The sequence below is a fragment of the Protopterus annectens genome, chromosome 10.part0 (assembly GCF_019279795.1).
Source record: "Protopterus annectens isolate FY-2018-M chromosome 10.part0, PAN1.0, whole genome shotgun sequence".
NCBI classification, from domain to species: Eukaryota; Metazoa; Chordata; order Ceratodontiformes; family Protopteridae; genus Protopterus; species Protopterus annectens.
In genome coordinates this window covers 973,764,662-973,783,202 of record NC_056744.1, presented here as the reverse complement: position 1 = coordinate 973,783,202, position 18,541 = coordinate 973,764,662, and the positions used below count along the sequence as shown (strand labels likewise).

Sequence of the window (18,541 nt, the reverse complement as noted above, 5' to 3'; positions counted from 1 at the left end):
GAGAGAGTAGTGATACTGTACATTACCACTGATCAGGTATATGATAATGAAGCGAGTGGTGATGCTGTACATTACCTGTGATCAGGTATATCACAACAGAGAGAGTAGTGATACTGTACATTACCACTGATCAGGTATATGATAATGAAGAGAGTGGTGATGCTGTACATTACCAGTGATCAGGTATATGACAATGGAGTGGATGGTGTTACTGTACATTACCAGCAATTATGGATAAGTCAGCGGATTAACTGGTGTCATTTTATAGGTTTACTATCAAAATGTCACATGCCAGTTATGAGACTTTAAAAGTCGAAAGGCAATTTTCCGAGTGGGGGAATTTTTAAGTTGAAAAATGATGAATCCACAAGAGTGAATGCTAGTGTGCATTTGCTCTTGTGGATTTGTTATCTTGAATGGAGATCACACTACAGTAGGGATTGGGAAATTTACCCCTTCCTTCACTGTAGTGTGATCTTGGAGTTTGTATACATAAGTAGCAGGGGGTGTGGAGGGTGCAGACCCCCCCACATGAAGTGTGCAGGGGGGCTTGCCATCCTGCAAAATGTGTGTTGAATGGTGCCAGATGTCGATGTAGGTTCGAAAAATGTCAACAATTCGATTTCGAATTGTTGACATTTTTCTGGTTCATTATTTTGACTGACACTATCGTAAATTTTGACAATGTTTTTCCAAGTATGTCACTACTTGCAAAAAACATTGTCAAAATTTTGATAGTAAACCCATTTTATATTACCAGTGATGTGGGGATATGGTGATGGGATGGAGGGAGATGCTGTTACATAATGTATAATATTTGAGTGACAAGTTCTATCAGGACTGGTGCATTGAAGGCTGAAATGCAACTGAAAGGGGAATGTGGATGGGCTGGCTTATGTATATGGTTGGCCTCTTCTATACTCCTGTAGTAATATGTTAAGTAAATACTACATGGTATGTTCCTTTTATTATCTCGATCACACAGCACAGAAAAAGTGAAATCCCAGTAATTACTTTCACTGTTAAGTGACTATTTCATCATTATGCTTGACATCAGCACCCGACTTGTTAGAACAAACCACATGCTACCTTTGAAATGTCTTACGCTGCTAACAATTACATGTACAATTAAGCAATTCCTCCATTTTGTATTTTGTATGGCTTGAAGAGATACCAAAATTGTTAGCATGTTACCTGTGCCTAGGTGTACAAAAACATCAGTTTTCTCTGCAGGAACACAGGAGAGTTCACTCAAAACACTATCCATAAAAAAAGCTGACACATGGATTTCCAACTTTGTTTTATAAATTGGAGACATAGGGATACAACCCACTATGTACTGAAATAAATTAAAACTGATACAATATTATGAAATACTCAGTTAACTGTCTCAGCTCCCTCTTGGAAATATTCAAAATGATTATACTGCTAAAATGTAAATGTCCTTTCCACTTAAGCCAGTGTTGCAAGTTTCTGGGAAAAGTTTGTAAATAAATGTAAAGAAATACCAACAGATACACTTCAGAAATCTTCAGATAAAACATGCCAGTTTTTCTTCTAAATGGTATATACCTGCCATCCATTTCTTCCATACATCCTTGCTAAACAATAGTATTTACTTATTTTACAATCTTTGTTATGTACTTGTTCACCATTTCACTGCTGTCTTTGTCTTCAAGTTACCAGCATCTAACTTGTGCGTTTAGTGTTTAACTTCAGCCTGGCACACTGCCTTTTTGGAATATTGCTTCTTTTGTTTTTGGGATAAACATATCCGGGCTAAATAAGCAGCCCCTGAATGACAAAACGTCTTTGAACTCTTCCAAACTATGAACAAATATGCACTGGTATAATTAAAAATAATTTATAGTCTCTTTGTGAACGTAACAATTCTGCTGAAATAAAAAAACAAAAATGTATACTTTAAACCCAATGATGTTAGGTTGGCCAGCACACATAAAAAAAATGTTAAAATTAGACTTAAAAGTTGGAAATCTGAAACAAAATTTAAGAATCACACTAAAGGGAAATATTAGTATAGTATAAAAACACATAAAAGACATAATCAGATCTGTGCCACATATGAAAAATTCCTTCAGTTTCATAGTTTGTGGCAGAATGACCATGTTAATACACTGACAACAAATTAATAGTCGTAAAGACAAAAGGTTCCACCCATAAGTCAAAATATCTTTTATATATGGTTATAGAGTTAGAACAGCTAATGAAAGTTTATTCTAGTACATGGCCACCAATAATAAAATAAAACTTTATCTCCTGACTGTACTAAATCTTTGCATTTTGTATGATGCCTTGGAGGTCCATAGAAGCTTGGATGTTGTTTCTTCTTTCAACTAGTAAACCAGTCCACCTTGATAGTGATTTTGAACATACAAACATCAGATGCATAACAAACCATTAACCTAATACTGTATTAACAACTAAACAAATGATCTAAGGGGAAACCAGGTACCTAACTGTCCAGAGACTCCTTATTGGACCAGTGGCACTGACAAAAGCATGAAATATCAGCGGTTCTAGGTTCAATCCCCAGGCAAGGGTTAGTGCTTTGCTTTCTTATTCACTTCTTATTGTAAAGCCAGTAATGTGTTCTATCATGCACTTTCCTTGATAAATGTCTTTCATGTTTTGTCTTAATATTAGACAATGAAATTCAGAATGTTAAAAAGTCCTCTTGAAGTTCTTCAAAAATAAAGAAAAAACAATAAATGCCTAAAAACTAATGTTAAACCTGCTAATTATTTAAGTTACTTACTTCAAAGTGGACCAGCATATTAAAATGCTCTCATTATGTCATCAATTGCTATTCTTATATTTTTTCTCCTAAGGACATATAAGTGCATTTTGTCAAATACTTTAGCTTCCTAGCAACATGAAATATTTTTCTCAAAACTTAACATTTAATTCAGACAATGTAGGAAAACATTTTCAGTATTAATTATCAGAACAACTATTTGGACAGTAGTAGAAAGCAACTTAAAAGTAATTTCTAGCCACAAAAAAACTGTCTTTTATTATGAACAGAGTGAGTGCATAAAAATATCACAAAACTATATTATGGAAAAAGCGATTTTACGGTAGGAAGTGCTTGGTTTTTAAACTTGTTACCTCACAAAAATGTGATATATTATTAAAATTGATAAGCCAGCTATACCAGATATGCTGCTGCGAACTGTTGATTTACGCAGCTTATATTTCCAGACCGGTAGTTTAAAACAGGGCAGAGGTCAAGCCTGGGGGGGGTAAAGATTACTACTGTAAATAAAGCAGCAAATATTTTTATAACACAGTAAAATCAAGACTCTACATCAGACACTACATCTCATTAATTAGGTTAAGGTAAAGTACTTACAAACTGTCTTGCTTGAGAGGTTGGATAGTATGGTCAGCTTTGAGAGGATGAGTCCTGGCCTTCATACGTGCTCTTTCCAGCAGTCGTTTTGCCTGCTCATGTCTGGGACTTAGTGGAAGGTCTTCACTGGAAACAAAGGCTCTGCAAGGGGAATCACAAGTGTTCACAGAAACATGGATTAGAACATGCAGAGATTAGCGACTTAGCAATTACTCATCTTCCTTGATTTCATGAATGAGTTTTACCTCATCTCTCTTCTTCCTCTTGATTGTGGATAATGGAAGCCCCACCTCCACCCTTCAACATAAGGAGCTCAACTAATGTGTTCCCTGCTCCTTAAGGAGCTAAGAGCTGCTGGGCAGCTGTCCATCACACTGCTGTTTTATAAATAAGACAGAAATATCCTTGAATATGAATGTTGAATGAGAGAGGAATAACAGGCCAATAAAAAGCAAACATAGTGAAATGACAAAAGTGATTGTGTCACACACTATGGTAAACCTAAGTCTGGGTTATTCTAATTTCATACACAGCAATCAACGCAGTTGAAGAACAAGCTATTTAGAATTGTAGCTGTGTCACTACATGTTTTAGAGCTCCACCTCTTGTTTCAGTCCACACACACACACACACACACACACACACACACACACACACACACACACACACACACACACACACACACACACACACACACACACACTTAAACACAAAGTGATCAGAGTTCTGAATCTGCTCAGTGAAAAAACTCTTGGTTTCATGCAGGCATCAGTTTAGGTGATGAGAGTCCAGAAGGGTTCAGCACCGAGCCTTGACTCATGCAGAATGATGTGCAGTGACATTCTGCTTAGGTTTAATTTTTGCTTTACTTTATGGCTAAAGTGAACAAAGTACAGTTTTGTACCTACCATAAATGTAGATGTCCGATAGATATGCAACTGCAGTCATAACATATGGGTTATCCTGCCTCAGGCAGCCCTCGGTCGGCCGGATTCCAAAGCCTGGGTCCGGTGTCGGCTGGTGTCGCCTCCTCTCCGACGTCAGAACGGCTGGAGTATAAAGGCATCGGCCGACGCCATCTTCTTCAGTGTTTCTTGCCCCAGATGCCAGGTGCCCTCCTAGGAAGGCTAAAATTGGTGAATGGATAAACAATTCCAGACATGCACAACAGTAATAAACAGATACACCATAGGAGATACCCCCAGCTAATAGGAATAGGGGTAGTGGACCCATAAAGAAGGTTGCAGAGGGGTAGGAGGGTGGATCCGACTGCAGTTGCATATCTATCGGACATCTACATTTATGGTAGGTACAAAACTGTACTATGTCCTTTAAGAATGCAACTGCAGTCATAACATATGGGTTGAATACCATAGCCAAGCTGGGGGTGATTGGAACTAAGAAAGTGATGGTGTAGCTAAAATGCCCTGCAGGACTGCCGAAGCAAAGCCTGCTCGGGATCTGGAGTATAAAGGCAGGTTGTAGTGCTTGGTAAATGTATGCACGGAGCTCCATGTAGCAGCCTCTAGAATGTCCTTTGTAGCCACTCCTCTTAGGAAAGCTGTGGATGTGGCTATAGCTCTGGTGGAGTGTGGCCTAATATTGGCTGGCACACCTTTTCCATGAAAAGAATAGCAGAATCTGATGCAGTGTCCAATCCATTTGGAAATTGTTTGGTTGGAGATTGCTTTTCCTTGTACTCCAGCAGCATAGGCTACAAGCAGTTGGTCAGACTTCCTGGTGGCCTTAGTTCTGCCCAAGTAGTAGCGTAGTTGTCTGTGTATGTCCAAAGTATGCAGCAGTGCTTCCCCCCTGTTTTGAGGATTGGGGAAGAAAGTAGGCAGGTGAATGGCTTGATTTAGAGACACCCTGGAAATTACTTTTGGCATGAATGAAGGATTGGTTCTTACAGAGACTCTGTCCTGATGAAAAATGAGAAAAGGAGGTACTGCCATGAGTGCCTGTATCTCCGAGACTCTTCTTGCTGATGTGATTGCCAATAGGAAAACCATTTTCCATGAGAGAAATTGCATTTCTGAAGTTGCTGCTGGTTCAAAGGGAGGAAGAGTTAATTTTTCCAAGACGAAATTGAGGTCCCATGCAGGTACTGGCGGTTTCCTGGGAGTTTGATATTCTTTATCCCTCTTAGGAACTGTCTTAGCAAAGGATGTGAAAACACAGGTGGATCACAATTGTATTTTGCTGAGATTGCTGAGGCATGAATCTTTATGGAAGAATATGAGAGACCCATATGAAACATTTCTGCCAAGTATTCCAATATCTGAGGTATACTCAATACTGTTGTATCCTGACCCCTGTTAGCATTCCAGATGATGAATCTCTTCCACCTGGCTGAATAGGTTTTTCTGGTGGAAGGTCTGCGTGCTTCCAGTAAGATCTCTTGAACTTTTTTGGAAAGAGAGATATCGGAAGGAGTTATGGTAACCTCCAGGCTGTCAGATGCAATGTTTTCAGGTTTTGATGAACAGTCCTGTAATTGTGTTGTGTTAGAAGCAGAGGCCATAGGGGCAGAGGCCACGGTTTGGTCCGAGTTATGCTCAACAGCAATGGGTACCAGTGCTGCCTTGGCCAGTCTGGAGCTATCAAAATGCCTGTTGGTTGTTCTGCTTTGATCTTCAGTATCACCTTGGTCAGCAGTGGTAGAGGAGGGAATGCATAAATTGTTAGGGAATTCCAGCTGAAGGAGAGAGCATCTGTTTTCCAGGCTAGAGGATGGTGGGTCTTTGTACAGAACTTTTGCAGGTGATGATTCATGTGAGAAGCAAAGAGATCTATGTCCGGTCTTCCCCATGTCCTTGTTATTTGTGAGAAAATGTGAGGATGCAGCATCCATTCGTGTGGATCTAAGAAATATCTGCTCAGCTTGTCCGCCAGTACATTGTCCTTGCCTGGCACAAACTGGGATTGCAAATGTATCTTCAGACTTAGGGATTTTTCCCAGAGAATCATTGTTAGTCTGCAGAGGGGATAAGAATGAGTGCCTCCCTGCTTGTTTATATACCACATAACAGTGGTGTTGTCTGTCCTTATTAGCAAATGTCCTTGTTGAAGTGATTTTTCTAAAGTCTCGATTGCATGTATCACTGCCAACATCTCTTTTTGGTTTATGTGCAGATGCCTTCTTGGTGTCCATTGACCTTGAATGCATCTGCCCTCCATGTGCGCCCCCCATCCATGGTCTGAGGCGTCTGTTGTAATCATTTGACCTGCTTGAGGCTTGTTGAAAGACATGCCTTTGTTTAACTGACTTGCTTGAGCTCACCACAAAAATTCTCTTTGCAGACATGGAATGAGTGGGATTACGTCCTCTAGGCTTTGACTGTGTTGGGACCATAAGCTTTTTAAGTACCATTGCAGCTTTCTCATATGAAGTCTTGCCAAAGGTATCAGAAGAATGCAAGATGCCATGAACCCCAGGGCCTGCAGGATTTTCCTTGCAGTCAGCTGGGAGAGCTTTGCTAGGCCTTTGAAGTACTCTGGTAACTGCTGTTGTTTTTCCTCTGTGAGATAAGCCATTTGTGCTTTTGTGTCCAGTTTGGCTCCTGGGAAAATAATTTGTTGGGATGGCAGAAGTCTTGATTTCTGAATGTTGACTGTGTATCCCAAGGCCTGTAGTAATTGAATGACATAGTCCAAGTTTGCTATCAAGGTTTGTATATTGTCTGCTTGTATGAGGCAGTCGTCCAGGTAGGGGTATATTTGAATCCCCTGGAGTCTGCAGTGTGCCACTACTGATGCCAGGCATTTCGTGAACACTCTGGGTGCAGTAGATAAGCCAAACGGCAATGCTGAGAATTGATAATGCTCTGTCCCTGCAAGAAATCTGAGGTATCTTCTGCAGCTTTGTCTGATTGGGACATGCAGGTATGCCTCCTTGAGGTCCAGAGTGACCAGCCAAGACCCCTTGCCCAGCATGGGAAGGAGTTGCTGCAACATCAGCATTTTGAACTTTGGCACAATGAGATAAGTATTTAGAGTAGACAAGTCCAGTATAGGCCTCCATTTGTTTTCCTTTCTTGGAACAAGGAACAGTCTTGAATAAAATCCCTGGCCTTGTTCCTGTGGAGGGACCTTTTCTATTGCTTTTATATTTAACAGTTTTGAAACCTGAATGAATGCCTCTGCCCTTTGATGAAGTGGCAGGTTTGGCATGCCTTGTCTTATTGGTAAAGTATGGAAGTGGAATCTGTAACCTTTGTCTATTAAATCCAGAATCCAGTTGTCCTTGGTTAAGATATGCCAGTTTTTTGTGAATAAGGATAATTTTCTGCCCAAAGGTGCTTCTCTTTGAGCCTTTGTAGACGGTATGAAAGTCAAGTCATTGTGGTTGTCCTTGTGGTGCAGCTGGACTGCCTGCGCCACTTCTTTGATTTGGTGGTTGCCATTGGCGGCCTCTGTAGGAGTCTCGGTATTGCCCTCTACCTCGGGCACGCCTGTTTTTTCCCCTTTGAAACTTGTCAGTGTCTGGAAAGGACCAATTCTTTGAAGGCCAATTCCTGCTGAATCTGGGTGGCTGAACCTGGAGGAAATCTTTGACTGTCTGTACTGATTTAGCTTTTTCCTCAATGGACTTCAACACATCTTGTGCATTAGCACCAAAAAGCTTCTGTTTTTCCAGAGGTGCATCAAGTAACTTTACTTTAACACGGTCTGGCAGTGGTTGTTCTTTTAACCAAGCATGTCTACGTATAACCGCCCCAGTCATAGCTGCCCTACATGAAGCCTCCAATGCATCATAACCACACTGAAGAAAATTATTGCTAACCTGCTGAGTGTTATGTACTAGATCCTGCAATGCCTTTCTATCAATAGGCTCAGGAGAGGCTAGTTTTTTCTGTAAATCATCCAGTAAAAAATCCTGGTACTGAAACATATGAAAAAGGCAGTTAAGTGACCTCATGGCCAGGGTGGTAGAGGTATAAACTTTTTTACCCCATCTCTCCAGGGACCTAGCTTCCCTATCCGCTGGCAGTGGATTCTTGGCTGTGGAAGTAGCCACTCCCTTGGGGCCCTGTGAAATAGTTTCTAGATCCACAGAATGGGCCTTAAAGAGATGTTTGTGGGTGTCAGGGACCCTATGGGCCTTTTCTCTGCAGGCGGCTGAGAACCTCTGTCTGGATGAGGCTGAGACCCCCTGATAAGAGAAATAAGATCTGCAGCAAGAGACATGATCTGTTTATCAGAAGAAGGGGCCTGGGCAGTAGGTTTAGGATGGGCCATGGCCTGGCTGGCGGCCTTAGCACGTGCAAAGGCCTTGATGGACATGGATACAGGAGGCCTAGCTGCCCCACGTGCAGGAGTAACCTTGTCCACAGGAATGGTGTCGGGTAGATCCAGAACTTCGGTTTCTGGAGGAAAATCAACAACCGGCACCGGTGTAGACTCTGAGACCGAAGGACATATTAACGCTGTGTCATCGGCCTGGAGCGGTTGAATTACTGCTTCTGAAGGGACCGAAGCACTCGCGGAGGGTTTAGGAGGAGTATCGGTGGAGGACGCGGGCTGAGGATGTTGGTCCCGGTCCTTTCGTTTTTTGGAAGATTGAGTTGTCGGTTGTTCCGACGGCATGATATAAGCGAAAGATCCACCGAAAAAGTCTTCGGCAAATTCTGCCCGGCGCCTGAGAGTGCGCTTAATAAAGCAAGCACAGGCCGAGACGTCGTGGTCTGGGCCCAGGCAAGGGAGGCAATAAGAATGGAAGTCCTTATGAGGTATTTGTTTACCACAAGACAAACAATTATTAACTTTCTCAATTTGTTCTGACATCGGCTGAGGCAAGAAAAAATGTTCCCCAACGGGGTACTTAGCTTTTAGATGACTTCGGTACTGAAAACACAGGAGCTGACCGACCGGCACTTGCGAACTGCTTCTGCTTCGGGCACCGCGCGGCAAGAAAGACTGGGGAAGATGGCGTCGGCCGATGCCTTTATACTCCAGCCATTCTGACATCGGAGAGGAGGCGACACCAGCCGACGCCGGACACAGACTTTGGAATCTGGCCGACCGAGGGCTGCCTGAGGCAGGACAACTCATATGTTATGACTGCAGTTGCATTCTTGAAGGACATGAGGATAGAGCTGGCTTCTCCTCTACTGACCTGTTATTTCTTTCCATTGAACCGGTTACAGAAAAATAACAATCTTGTTATTCACTGAAAGCTCAGAAGCAGACACAGCACAGTAATTAATATAAATGCAATAAAACACAATGTCTACATTTCTGGGCTGTAAAGCTACATGCCTGATGCCAAGTCTCATCTGTGTCCACTTGCACAATGTGGGATACTAAACACATCTCTACTCTCAGAATGCCCATATTTTTATTTCCATGTAGGTTATAGAGGTTAACAAAAAATAAATACATAAGATAAAATAAATAATAAAAAGTAAAGCAATATGTGCAAAAATGGTTGTAAAACCAGCATTACTAACCAACTCAAGATATACCTTAGCATAGTAAATATGAATTATTCATTCAAATAAACATTGCACACCATGTTTCAGGTAAATTCAGTGCACTCTAAAATACAAACTTTATCTTCGGTGTCAACCTCAAGCTTTGTGGTTTGTAACTAATACGTGTTTACTGAATCATAAAGTTTGTTCATACCTCAATGTAGATACACTATAAAAGAACACTTCATTGCTTTATTGTTATTATTTACTTATTTGCTTTATTGTTATTATTTACTTATTTACTTGTTAAACAGGCTGGAGCACTGATCCATTTGAACTGTTTTCAGCCAGCCTGGTGGTTATAACCAAACACACACTTCATAACAATATGTAAAAAAGACTATACAGACTATACACAAAAACTACAAGCAGGAGAGCAACTCACTAGGCAATTACTTATTATGATAAACTACAATATGTTATGCAGCTTGAACACGATGAGCCTTTAGACTGGCTTGTAGGTAGTTTTTATTTGTAAACGTGTTAATAATCATCACAATTCTTACAGAACTTAGGTATTCACTGAAGGGAAACAGTGAGTGGGAACCGAAGCTGGAAGTAGAAGAAATAGTTTTCCAAAAGAAGCAATGGTGAAGACTGGTAGTTGAGTAATTTAAATGAGAAAAATGATCAGAAAAGCAGAATTGTCTAAATAATTAAACTGTTAAAAAACAGTTGTACTTGGCTACCTTTGTGTGGTTATTTAATTATTTCAAGAGCTTTAGTTGAAACAGGTAGTACTATATTGTGAAAACAAGTTAATATAGATGTTAGGGATGGCCTAAAAGACTGCACGTGTGGTGCACACACACACACACACACACACACACACACACACACACACACACACACACACACACACATACAGATTTTTTTCGCCTTAAGGGCATATTGAAATATTGATTGTTTCATTGATCTATGAACAGCACAAGCCACACTCAAATAAGTTTTATTCTGTAGAATTATAAACATTGGCGTCCCAGGAATTTGACCATCTCACTCTCGGCTAAATGACTTTTAGTGCTATTTTACCAACAGTAGCATATCTTGTCAAAAACGACATTGTATTCACACACACACACACACGCACACACGCACACACGCACACACACGCGCACATGTGCACGCGCGCACACACACACACACACACACACACACACACACACTCACACACACACACACTCTGCTTACCAGAACCACTGCCTCTTTCTGATTTTCAGTAACAAGTTGCCACCAGCCAGGCCATTCTGCATATCAAGGTCACTGTTGCAGCACATTAATATTAGAAAACCATACTGTTAATTTCTGGTACCTATGACTAAGTAGTCCCTCTTCAAAAGGTGAATGCCAAAAGTTATAATTCACCAGTTTTGTGCAATTTCACTTGCATTCATAAATAAGAAGACAACTGCAAGCTTTTGAGACAGAATAATTAAATTCTTCACTTAAAGAAATTAAGTAACACAGTTTGAAAATTAAATATACAAAACAAGTATACTCTTACAAATCAAATGAGCAAAATAAAAATAGAACATAAATATGGCATAAGGAAAAATATGTCTAACAGCAGGCTACTTCTACCACAGCCATTAACTGAATATAGCTGTAATCTATCTTCCTGTGACTTTTTGACTATTTAGCATAAGACAATCAGAGAAAAATTTATATGCATTAGCTCACTGTTCAGATTTGCAGTCCATACACAGACTGACTGGATGAACTGCTGAGCTGAGGTTCAAAGAAAGAGTCACTTTACTTGAAGAAGCTCCAGTGGAGAGGTCTGAAGCAAGTGAACACTGGAAACTCTTCAGTTAGCAAATAGACAACCCACACTGTTTCTGCATTGAGAAGGTCTTATCCTCTATTTCCTGCTTTATCAAAATTTGATATCCAAATAAGTTTCTCCAAAGTAAAGCTACTTTAGTTAACCAGAAAGCTTTAACCCCAACTAATGCAACATGGCATTTGGCATGAAGTAACATTCTAAGGAGCTCAAAGCTCTGCTAGAGTGTGTGTGTGGAGCACATTGCCTATTTGCTACATCTTTATTGAAAACGTTGAAATTTCCTAACACATTATTTGCCACTGTTCCTGCCTCAATAGTGGAACAGGCACCACATCAGGTTATCTAGTAGTACAGACAACAACCACCAATATATTCTTCTTACCTATGGTGTTTAGGACACTAAGAGGTCCCCAAAAAACATGGCTGTCCATTGAAATGCTATGGTTCCTCACTAATAGGCAAAGGCATCGAAGCAGCACTAGCTTTGCCTTCTGTTTTGCTAGTCTTTTGCACTTCTCAAAGGCCTTGTAGTACCCTCTCTCATTTTTAATAGTACCAGAATAACGGACATTTTGCATAAGCCTCTTTTCGGTGAGCTTTATGCCAATATGTCTGGAAAAGAAATACCACAGGCTATGACCAGAACTGGCTGAGGGGAGGCCATTGGGACTATCAGCTGACACACCCCTTCTCCCTCTGGCTTCATTTGAGTCGACTTTCTGAACAACAAAACACTGTAACGGTATGCAGACTTCCCCTGACATCGAGAATCAGGAGCCTCCTTAACTACCTCCCACAAGTCTTGTAAGGTGGGTCCAAAAATTTTGGACATCTTAACTCCTTATAGTGATCCTCCCTATTTCCTCTTTCAAAGGAAGTCTAGTATATTTTAAGAGCTGTGTCTCTGACTCAAGTTTGCAGTTATACTTTAGCTCCTTCCAGGTAGTAGTCTCTTCCAGTCATTTATAACAGCTATGGCTCATATTCAGGCCTGCTACTACTGCTCAGCTCTGCCCTTCAGGTAGCTATTTCATTAGCCTGTATTACAGGTGGGGGTACTGTCTGGGCCTCTCCCTCACTACATTTTCCTTACCTAGCAGTTTATAATTTCATATACACAAGATTCTCTATTTTCTACTACATGCCTGCAAAACTGATATCATCATTGCCCCCCACCAGATTCCCTGCCTCCTTTCCAAGTCCAGGTGAACTCTGGCCAGTGGTACCCGAAAAGATGTCCCTACAAGCAGTGCTCAGTTTTAATTGCAGGCTTAGCAGTAGTTATTTCTCTTGCAGTATTTCTCTTAGCAGTGCATGCTTTCTTTGCCCTCCACCAGGACAGGGTACTTGACCTTGTGGCACTTTAGAACAGCTATTATCTCAATATAGCTTCCCACCTTGCATTTTATCCCTTCCCTGTCATTGCAAACATTTGGATCATACATGGCTGACTTTGTTAAAACAGAAATATCTAACAACAAGAGTTTAGTATGTACTGGAACCTGTGCTTCCCCCATTTGCCTGTTGAATCAACTCTGAATGTTTAGACTGACCCATGGCTTCCCTTATTCCCATGTGTAGTGGTAGGTAAGCCTTTCTTGTGTAGCTGTACCCAGATGATTACAGAAAACTCTATTTTCTGCCCATTTCCTCAGTAGTATTACTCTCCCAGCCTGTCAGGCAGATTTTCATATACTCAGGTAAAGTGTTAAGTGCTTGTTCCCTAATCTTAAATTATTACAATATTTTCAAAACAATACTTATCATCTACTCAGCCACCTAATAAAGTAGTTAGTTTTGCAGTGACATCAATGACGGTGCCCTCTATATTTCTTCTGTGGTTTCTGAACTTTTTTCCAGAGTTAATTTAAAACATTCACATGAAAAATGTTTAACTGTTAACTAACCAAGCGAGCCATTATCAAGCATTTTACTAATAGCATGCAGTACTGCTCTGGGAGGAAAGAGTGTACTGTTATCTCCTGCATCCTCAATCAGTCTGTAGAGCCACTACCTCAGAGACTCCTCCTCCATGTTCACCAACTAGAGCTGCAGAAGCTCCTTCTCATTTCCATATAAGTTACATATGATGACTCCTCTAAAGCCCACAAGAAAATGAGGTAGGCATGTTATTTATTAATCTGTATTATTCCTTGTAGAATTTACTGCATGTGTCACTAAACAGTGAATGCATACACAGACTATTAGAGCCAGAAAAATCAAGTCCAACTTAAATGCTGAACTCTATTAAGGAATAATATGTAATTCAGTGAGCCCATCATTATAGGTTCATATGTAGGTACTAGGCTATCTGCCCAAAGACATTTATAAGCCTAGTCAGAATGTGTTGGCTTTCGCTGCCCCCTTAGATTAGTTCCCTGTGTCTCTGTCCAGCAAATCCATTGAAGTGATCCCTGGGGTAAACTTTCTGTTTCCCATCCACTTGTCAAGGTTTCTCTTGAAGATGGTTAGCAAGGAGCTCTGCCTAATGTAGATTGGAATCTTGTTCCAGAGCATGGGAAGTCTCTGGGACAGGAATCTATCCCTCCAGCACGTCCTATTTATTGTTGTGGTGAGGTTTAGATCCCTGGAGCGTGTGGCTCGAGGGGATATGTTTTTCTTTAGGTGGAGCATGTCCATCAATTCTGGGTTGGACATGGCCTTGTATGTCAGGCAGAGATCACCTCCGAGTAGGCGGTATGCAACCGAGTACAGCTGGTGTTTCGTCAGTCGAGCTGCGTAGGGCATCTGCTTGAGGCCAGTGATCCTCTTGGTGAGGTACTTCTGTGGTCTTTACAGTTGTTGCAGGTGTCTTGTAAGGTACATCCCAAATGGGGCATTGTACTCTATTATGGGTCTGATGAGTGATGAGTAGAAGGGCCCAATGACCTCTTTCGATCTGGATGCAAACTCTTTTGTGATTAGGTGGGCCACACAGAAGGATTTTCTAACCACTTTGGCAATGTGATTATCAAAGGAGAGGTTACTATGTACTTGGGTCCCCAAATCCCTTATTACTTCTTCCGTATTTAGGGGGCTACCACCTATGTGACAATTTGTGGGTACTTTGTTTTGTCCAAAGGGGATGACTATGCACTTTTTGGCATTTAGCTTGAGGCCATGGTTTTGACACCAGGTATCTGTCTCAGTGAGACCCTTTTGGAAGATGTCTATGTCAGCCGGAGAGTCAATTATAGCCCCTAGTTTGCAGTCGTCTGCGAACTTGGTCAGCAATAGTCCTCCTGTGCTTGCCTGTATCTCTGAGAAGTATATGCCGAACAGGAGGAGTGCTAGGACTGCGCCCTGGGGAACGCCACTTGTAACTGGTTTAGAGTCAGACCTAGCTCCTGCAACTTTTAGCTTGTGGGTTCTGTCAGTGAACCAGTTGGCAACCCATCTCATGACGTAGGGGTTTATGTTCAGGCTGGTGAGCTTGTCTATAATACCTGAGTGGGGAATGGTGTTGAAGGACTTTGTGAGGTCTAGGTAGGCTGTCACCTTTCCCTTGTCTATAGCCTTGGTAACTGTCTCAAAGAAGTCCACCAGGTTTAGGAGGCATGATCTGCCCTTAACAAAGCCGAACTGGGTAGGGTCCAGTGTTTGGAGGTTCCCAATGTCTCTGTTAATGAGATCCATGATGATGTGCTCCATAGCTTTGCAGACCAAGCTAGTCAGGCTTATAGGGCAATAGTTCCCAGGGTCCGTTGTGGCTCCACCTTTGTGGATGATGACCAGGTCCAATATGTTGTCACCTCTGATTGGGGTGGTGACCAGTTGATCCAGGGCATTTGAGTTTATAAATTCTAGGAAATGTTGGGCAAGGGAGTTTGTACTTGAGTAGTTCTCCCAGTTAATGTTTGGGTAATTGAAATCACCCTATATCAGGGTGTTTGGTAGGACCTTTATGTTTCCCAGTGTTTCCAGGAATGTGGAGTGGGGGTCCTGGGACATGGTGGGTTATCTGTAGCAAGTCATTCACACCAACATGGACAATGACAGAGTCATATTTGCACTTGTTCTGGAGTGACCTGAATGCTTATGTTATGTGGCAGATCCTGGCACCCGACAGGCAGCTAATATTAACCTTCTCCTTGTTCAGCCTAGTGAGTGGGACGTCAGTGTGCCTGACTATAGAGTCACCTATTACTAGTGTGTTAGGTATGTTATTTTGCCTTAAGGGCTGTGATTGCATGGCACACTGGTTTTGTGAAGTATGTGTTTTATGGTTTGTGTTGGGGGGGTGGAGGTTGCTTGGATGTCTACTTTGGAGGTCTCTGTTGCTTTTGCAGATTTTTATTTAGAGCCTCCGAGTATGTTTTCATGTATTTATGTGTGTTTTTTGCCGGTGTTGGTTTCATAGGTCTATGTGAGGCTGGTGGTGTGATGCAAGTAATTCCCTTCTCCTCTTGACTGCCTGGTCCAGTCTTGGGTTGAGAGAGCTTAGCCTCCAGTTTGGCTGTATAATTGCATCTCTCGCATGAATTAGTGTTTGGTGGAAGGAAGAGAGGGTTGTCTGTGTACATGAGGCAATTGTAACATTGCCTCAAAATGCCCAGATTCACCAGCTGGACTGGAGAGTACACCTGAAACTGCCCTTTTGGATAGGTACAGTGAACTGTTTTACTGATTGGCTGATAAGTTCGAATAGAGAGCCTTGTCCTTCCCTACAGTATAGGGGGGTCTAGTGCTAAGGTTTATTAGTGCTTGCTATGAATTTTGAGCAAGTGCCGAGATGAGAAGTGAATGGTTTGAGTGCTTAAGTTGAAAGTTTGTCTAGTTCCAAGGGAAAAAATTGAAGAGTAGACTTTGTGGAGCCGGGAATAGTTATACCCTAGCTAACCAGCGCTGCCTGGCACGCAAAACCGCACAAATGCGGGTTTTATAGCAGGGAAATGAAAGAGATAGAAATTAGCCCAAAATGGCCAATAAACTACTAATTTCTGGGCTAATTACAACACACAAACCCCATTTTGTCCTTGCATACCTCAGCTGCAGTACTAGTTTATTACATTACTTTCAAAAATGATTATTATAATGTGGATGTAGTTAACAAGCTGGACTGACATTTTTGACATGCCAGTTATAAAATTATATGTCATGATTCATGAAGCACACTACTGTCATTTCACATTCTGCCCTGAAACTGGTTCCTCACAAAGACTATAAAATAACCATTTGGAACAGCACGGTGCAGTAACAAGGTTAATGAGCGGAGTTCTAAGGAAAGAACTCTGAAAAACCAGTACTCAGAATTTCATACACCGGCAATGAAACCATCTCTCATGACAGACATATGACAATATTGTTGTAAAACAATATTGTTACTGTGCTTGAGGAAAGGCCCTAAAATCAGTACTGTGAATTTCTGCTCCAAAAGTACAAAAAATTGTCAGTACTAGGAGAATGTGTTTTACCTGCCAAATGTTTGGTTTTGATTTGAAAGTTTTTCAGTATCATCTGTCTTTCGGCTTTTCCCGGTTAGGGGTCACCACAGCAGAACTCCGGTCCGCTAATGATTGGCAGTTGATTTTTACGTGCTGGCTTGCCGGGCCTAACGCACAACCTTCAACGAAGGAACGCCCATTCACGCATGTCGACACACAGAAGACACTCGGGCTCAAATTCCTACCTGCCAAGTGCCATCTACAAAGCTCCATTTTATGAACTGCACACCACCAGTGCATGATTCTGTGAAAAAAATAAATAATTTTGCACTTGCTAATTTATGAAACTACCTCTCTAGAATGCTTTTTATTATTGTTTTCATTGTTACTACTTTATTTACAAACATTGACATACATTTTAACAGCAGGTAATAACTGCTTTTCCTACATCTGATCAGATAATCTGCTGATTGTATTTAGCAGCTTATATTCTGTCCCACACAGTCATAAGGCTTGCCTTTTGCTTGTATCATGTATTACTAGATTCTGTATGCGTTTATGTTACTACTTCTCCTCCATCTTCACAAAGACAGCTGCTGCTATCCACTACACTCATAGCCCCTTCCATGAAACAATACTTCCCTCATACCCCTCCTGAGCTCTCCACCATATCTAAAATTCTGCCCTCTCATTTAGTTGTCTTTCTTTTTTGAAAAATAATAACTTCTTAAACGCTATAGACTCCCAAGAAGTATATAAAAGTCTCTGTTATGCTCCCTCTGTCAATAAAAAAAATTTCTGGTCTTTGCCTCCATGATTTCTGATATAAAATGGGATCCCTTTTCTTGCTATCCTCTGAAATACCTTTTTTACTGCCTATGTTCTTATAAAAATAGTAGTTTTTCAGAACTACAGACAATATTCTGGCTGTGATCTTCTCAACTGTATATAATGAAATATGTTAGCTATTTGCTTTTACTGTTCATGCAACTTGTGAAACTAGGTGTAGTGCCAGGTTAAAAGAAAAACAGTTGTGAAGGCAAAGGGTAATGCCAAGCTAAATAAAACAGAATGCATTTTCTACCTCCCTCTGTCTCTCTCTTCCACTGACATTTATCTTCAGTATGTTGTTCTTGTAAAAATGGGATATGTTGTTTGTCCAGATGTCAAAGAACAGGGATGTGTTGAGTCTCTATACATGATGGCACCTCTTGTTAATTTAATAAACAAGGATGAAAGACCAGTGGAATTCAATGACTATAATGACAACTTTCAAACACTACTGGGGTTCAGATTTTAAGGGAAAGCAAGTGTTGCTATGTTTGCACAAGCCCTGATGACTGTTATGCTGTATAAAAGGACTGGTTTGCAATGAGTTTCTCCAGCAACAGGATAATGATGACAGAGACGGGTATTACGTTATCAAACTTCAACAAGTTCAAACCCTATATGGTCGAAACCATATAGTCGAATTTGCTGAAGTTCGAATACAGAAAACAAAAAAAATAAAAGATGCAACAGT

General features: G+C 41.1%; 1 protein-coding gene across 2 annotated transcripts in view; it reads right to left on the bottom strand.

Moving 5' to 3' along the window:
• The window catches only part of KIAA1614 (KIAA1614 ortholog), an 873,679-nt gene that overhangs the window by 440,185 nt on the left and 414,953 nt on the right, over window positions 1-18,541 (bottom strand). For both annotated transcript variants that reach the window (XM_044085741.1, XM_044085742.1), the window contains exon 4: window positions 3,374-3,514. In XM_044085741.1, the coding sequence (XP_043941676.1) occupies window positions 3,374-3,514 (141 nt within the window). The remainder of the gene's footprint in view (window positions 1-3,373; window positions 3,515-18,541) is intronic.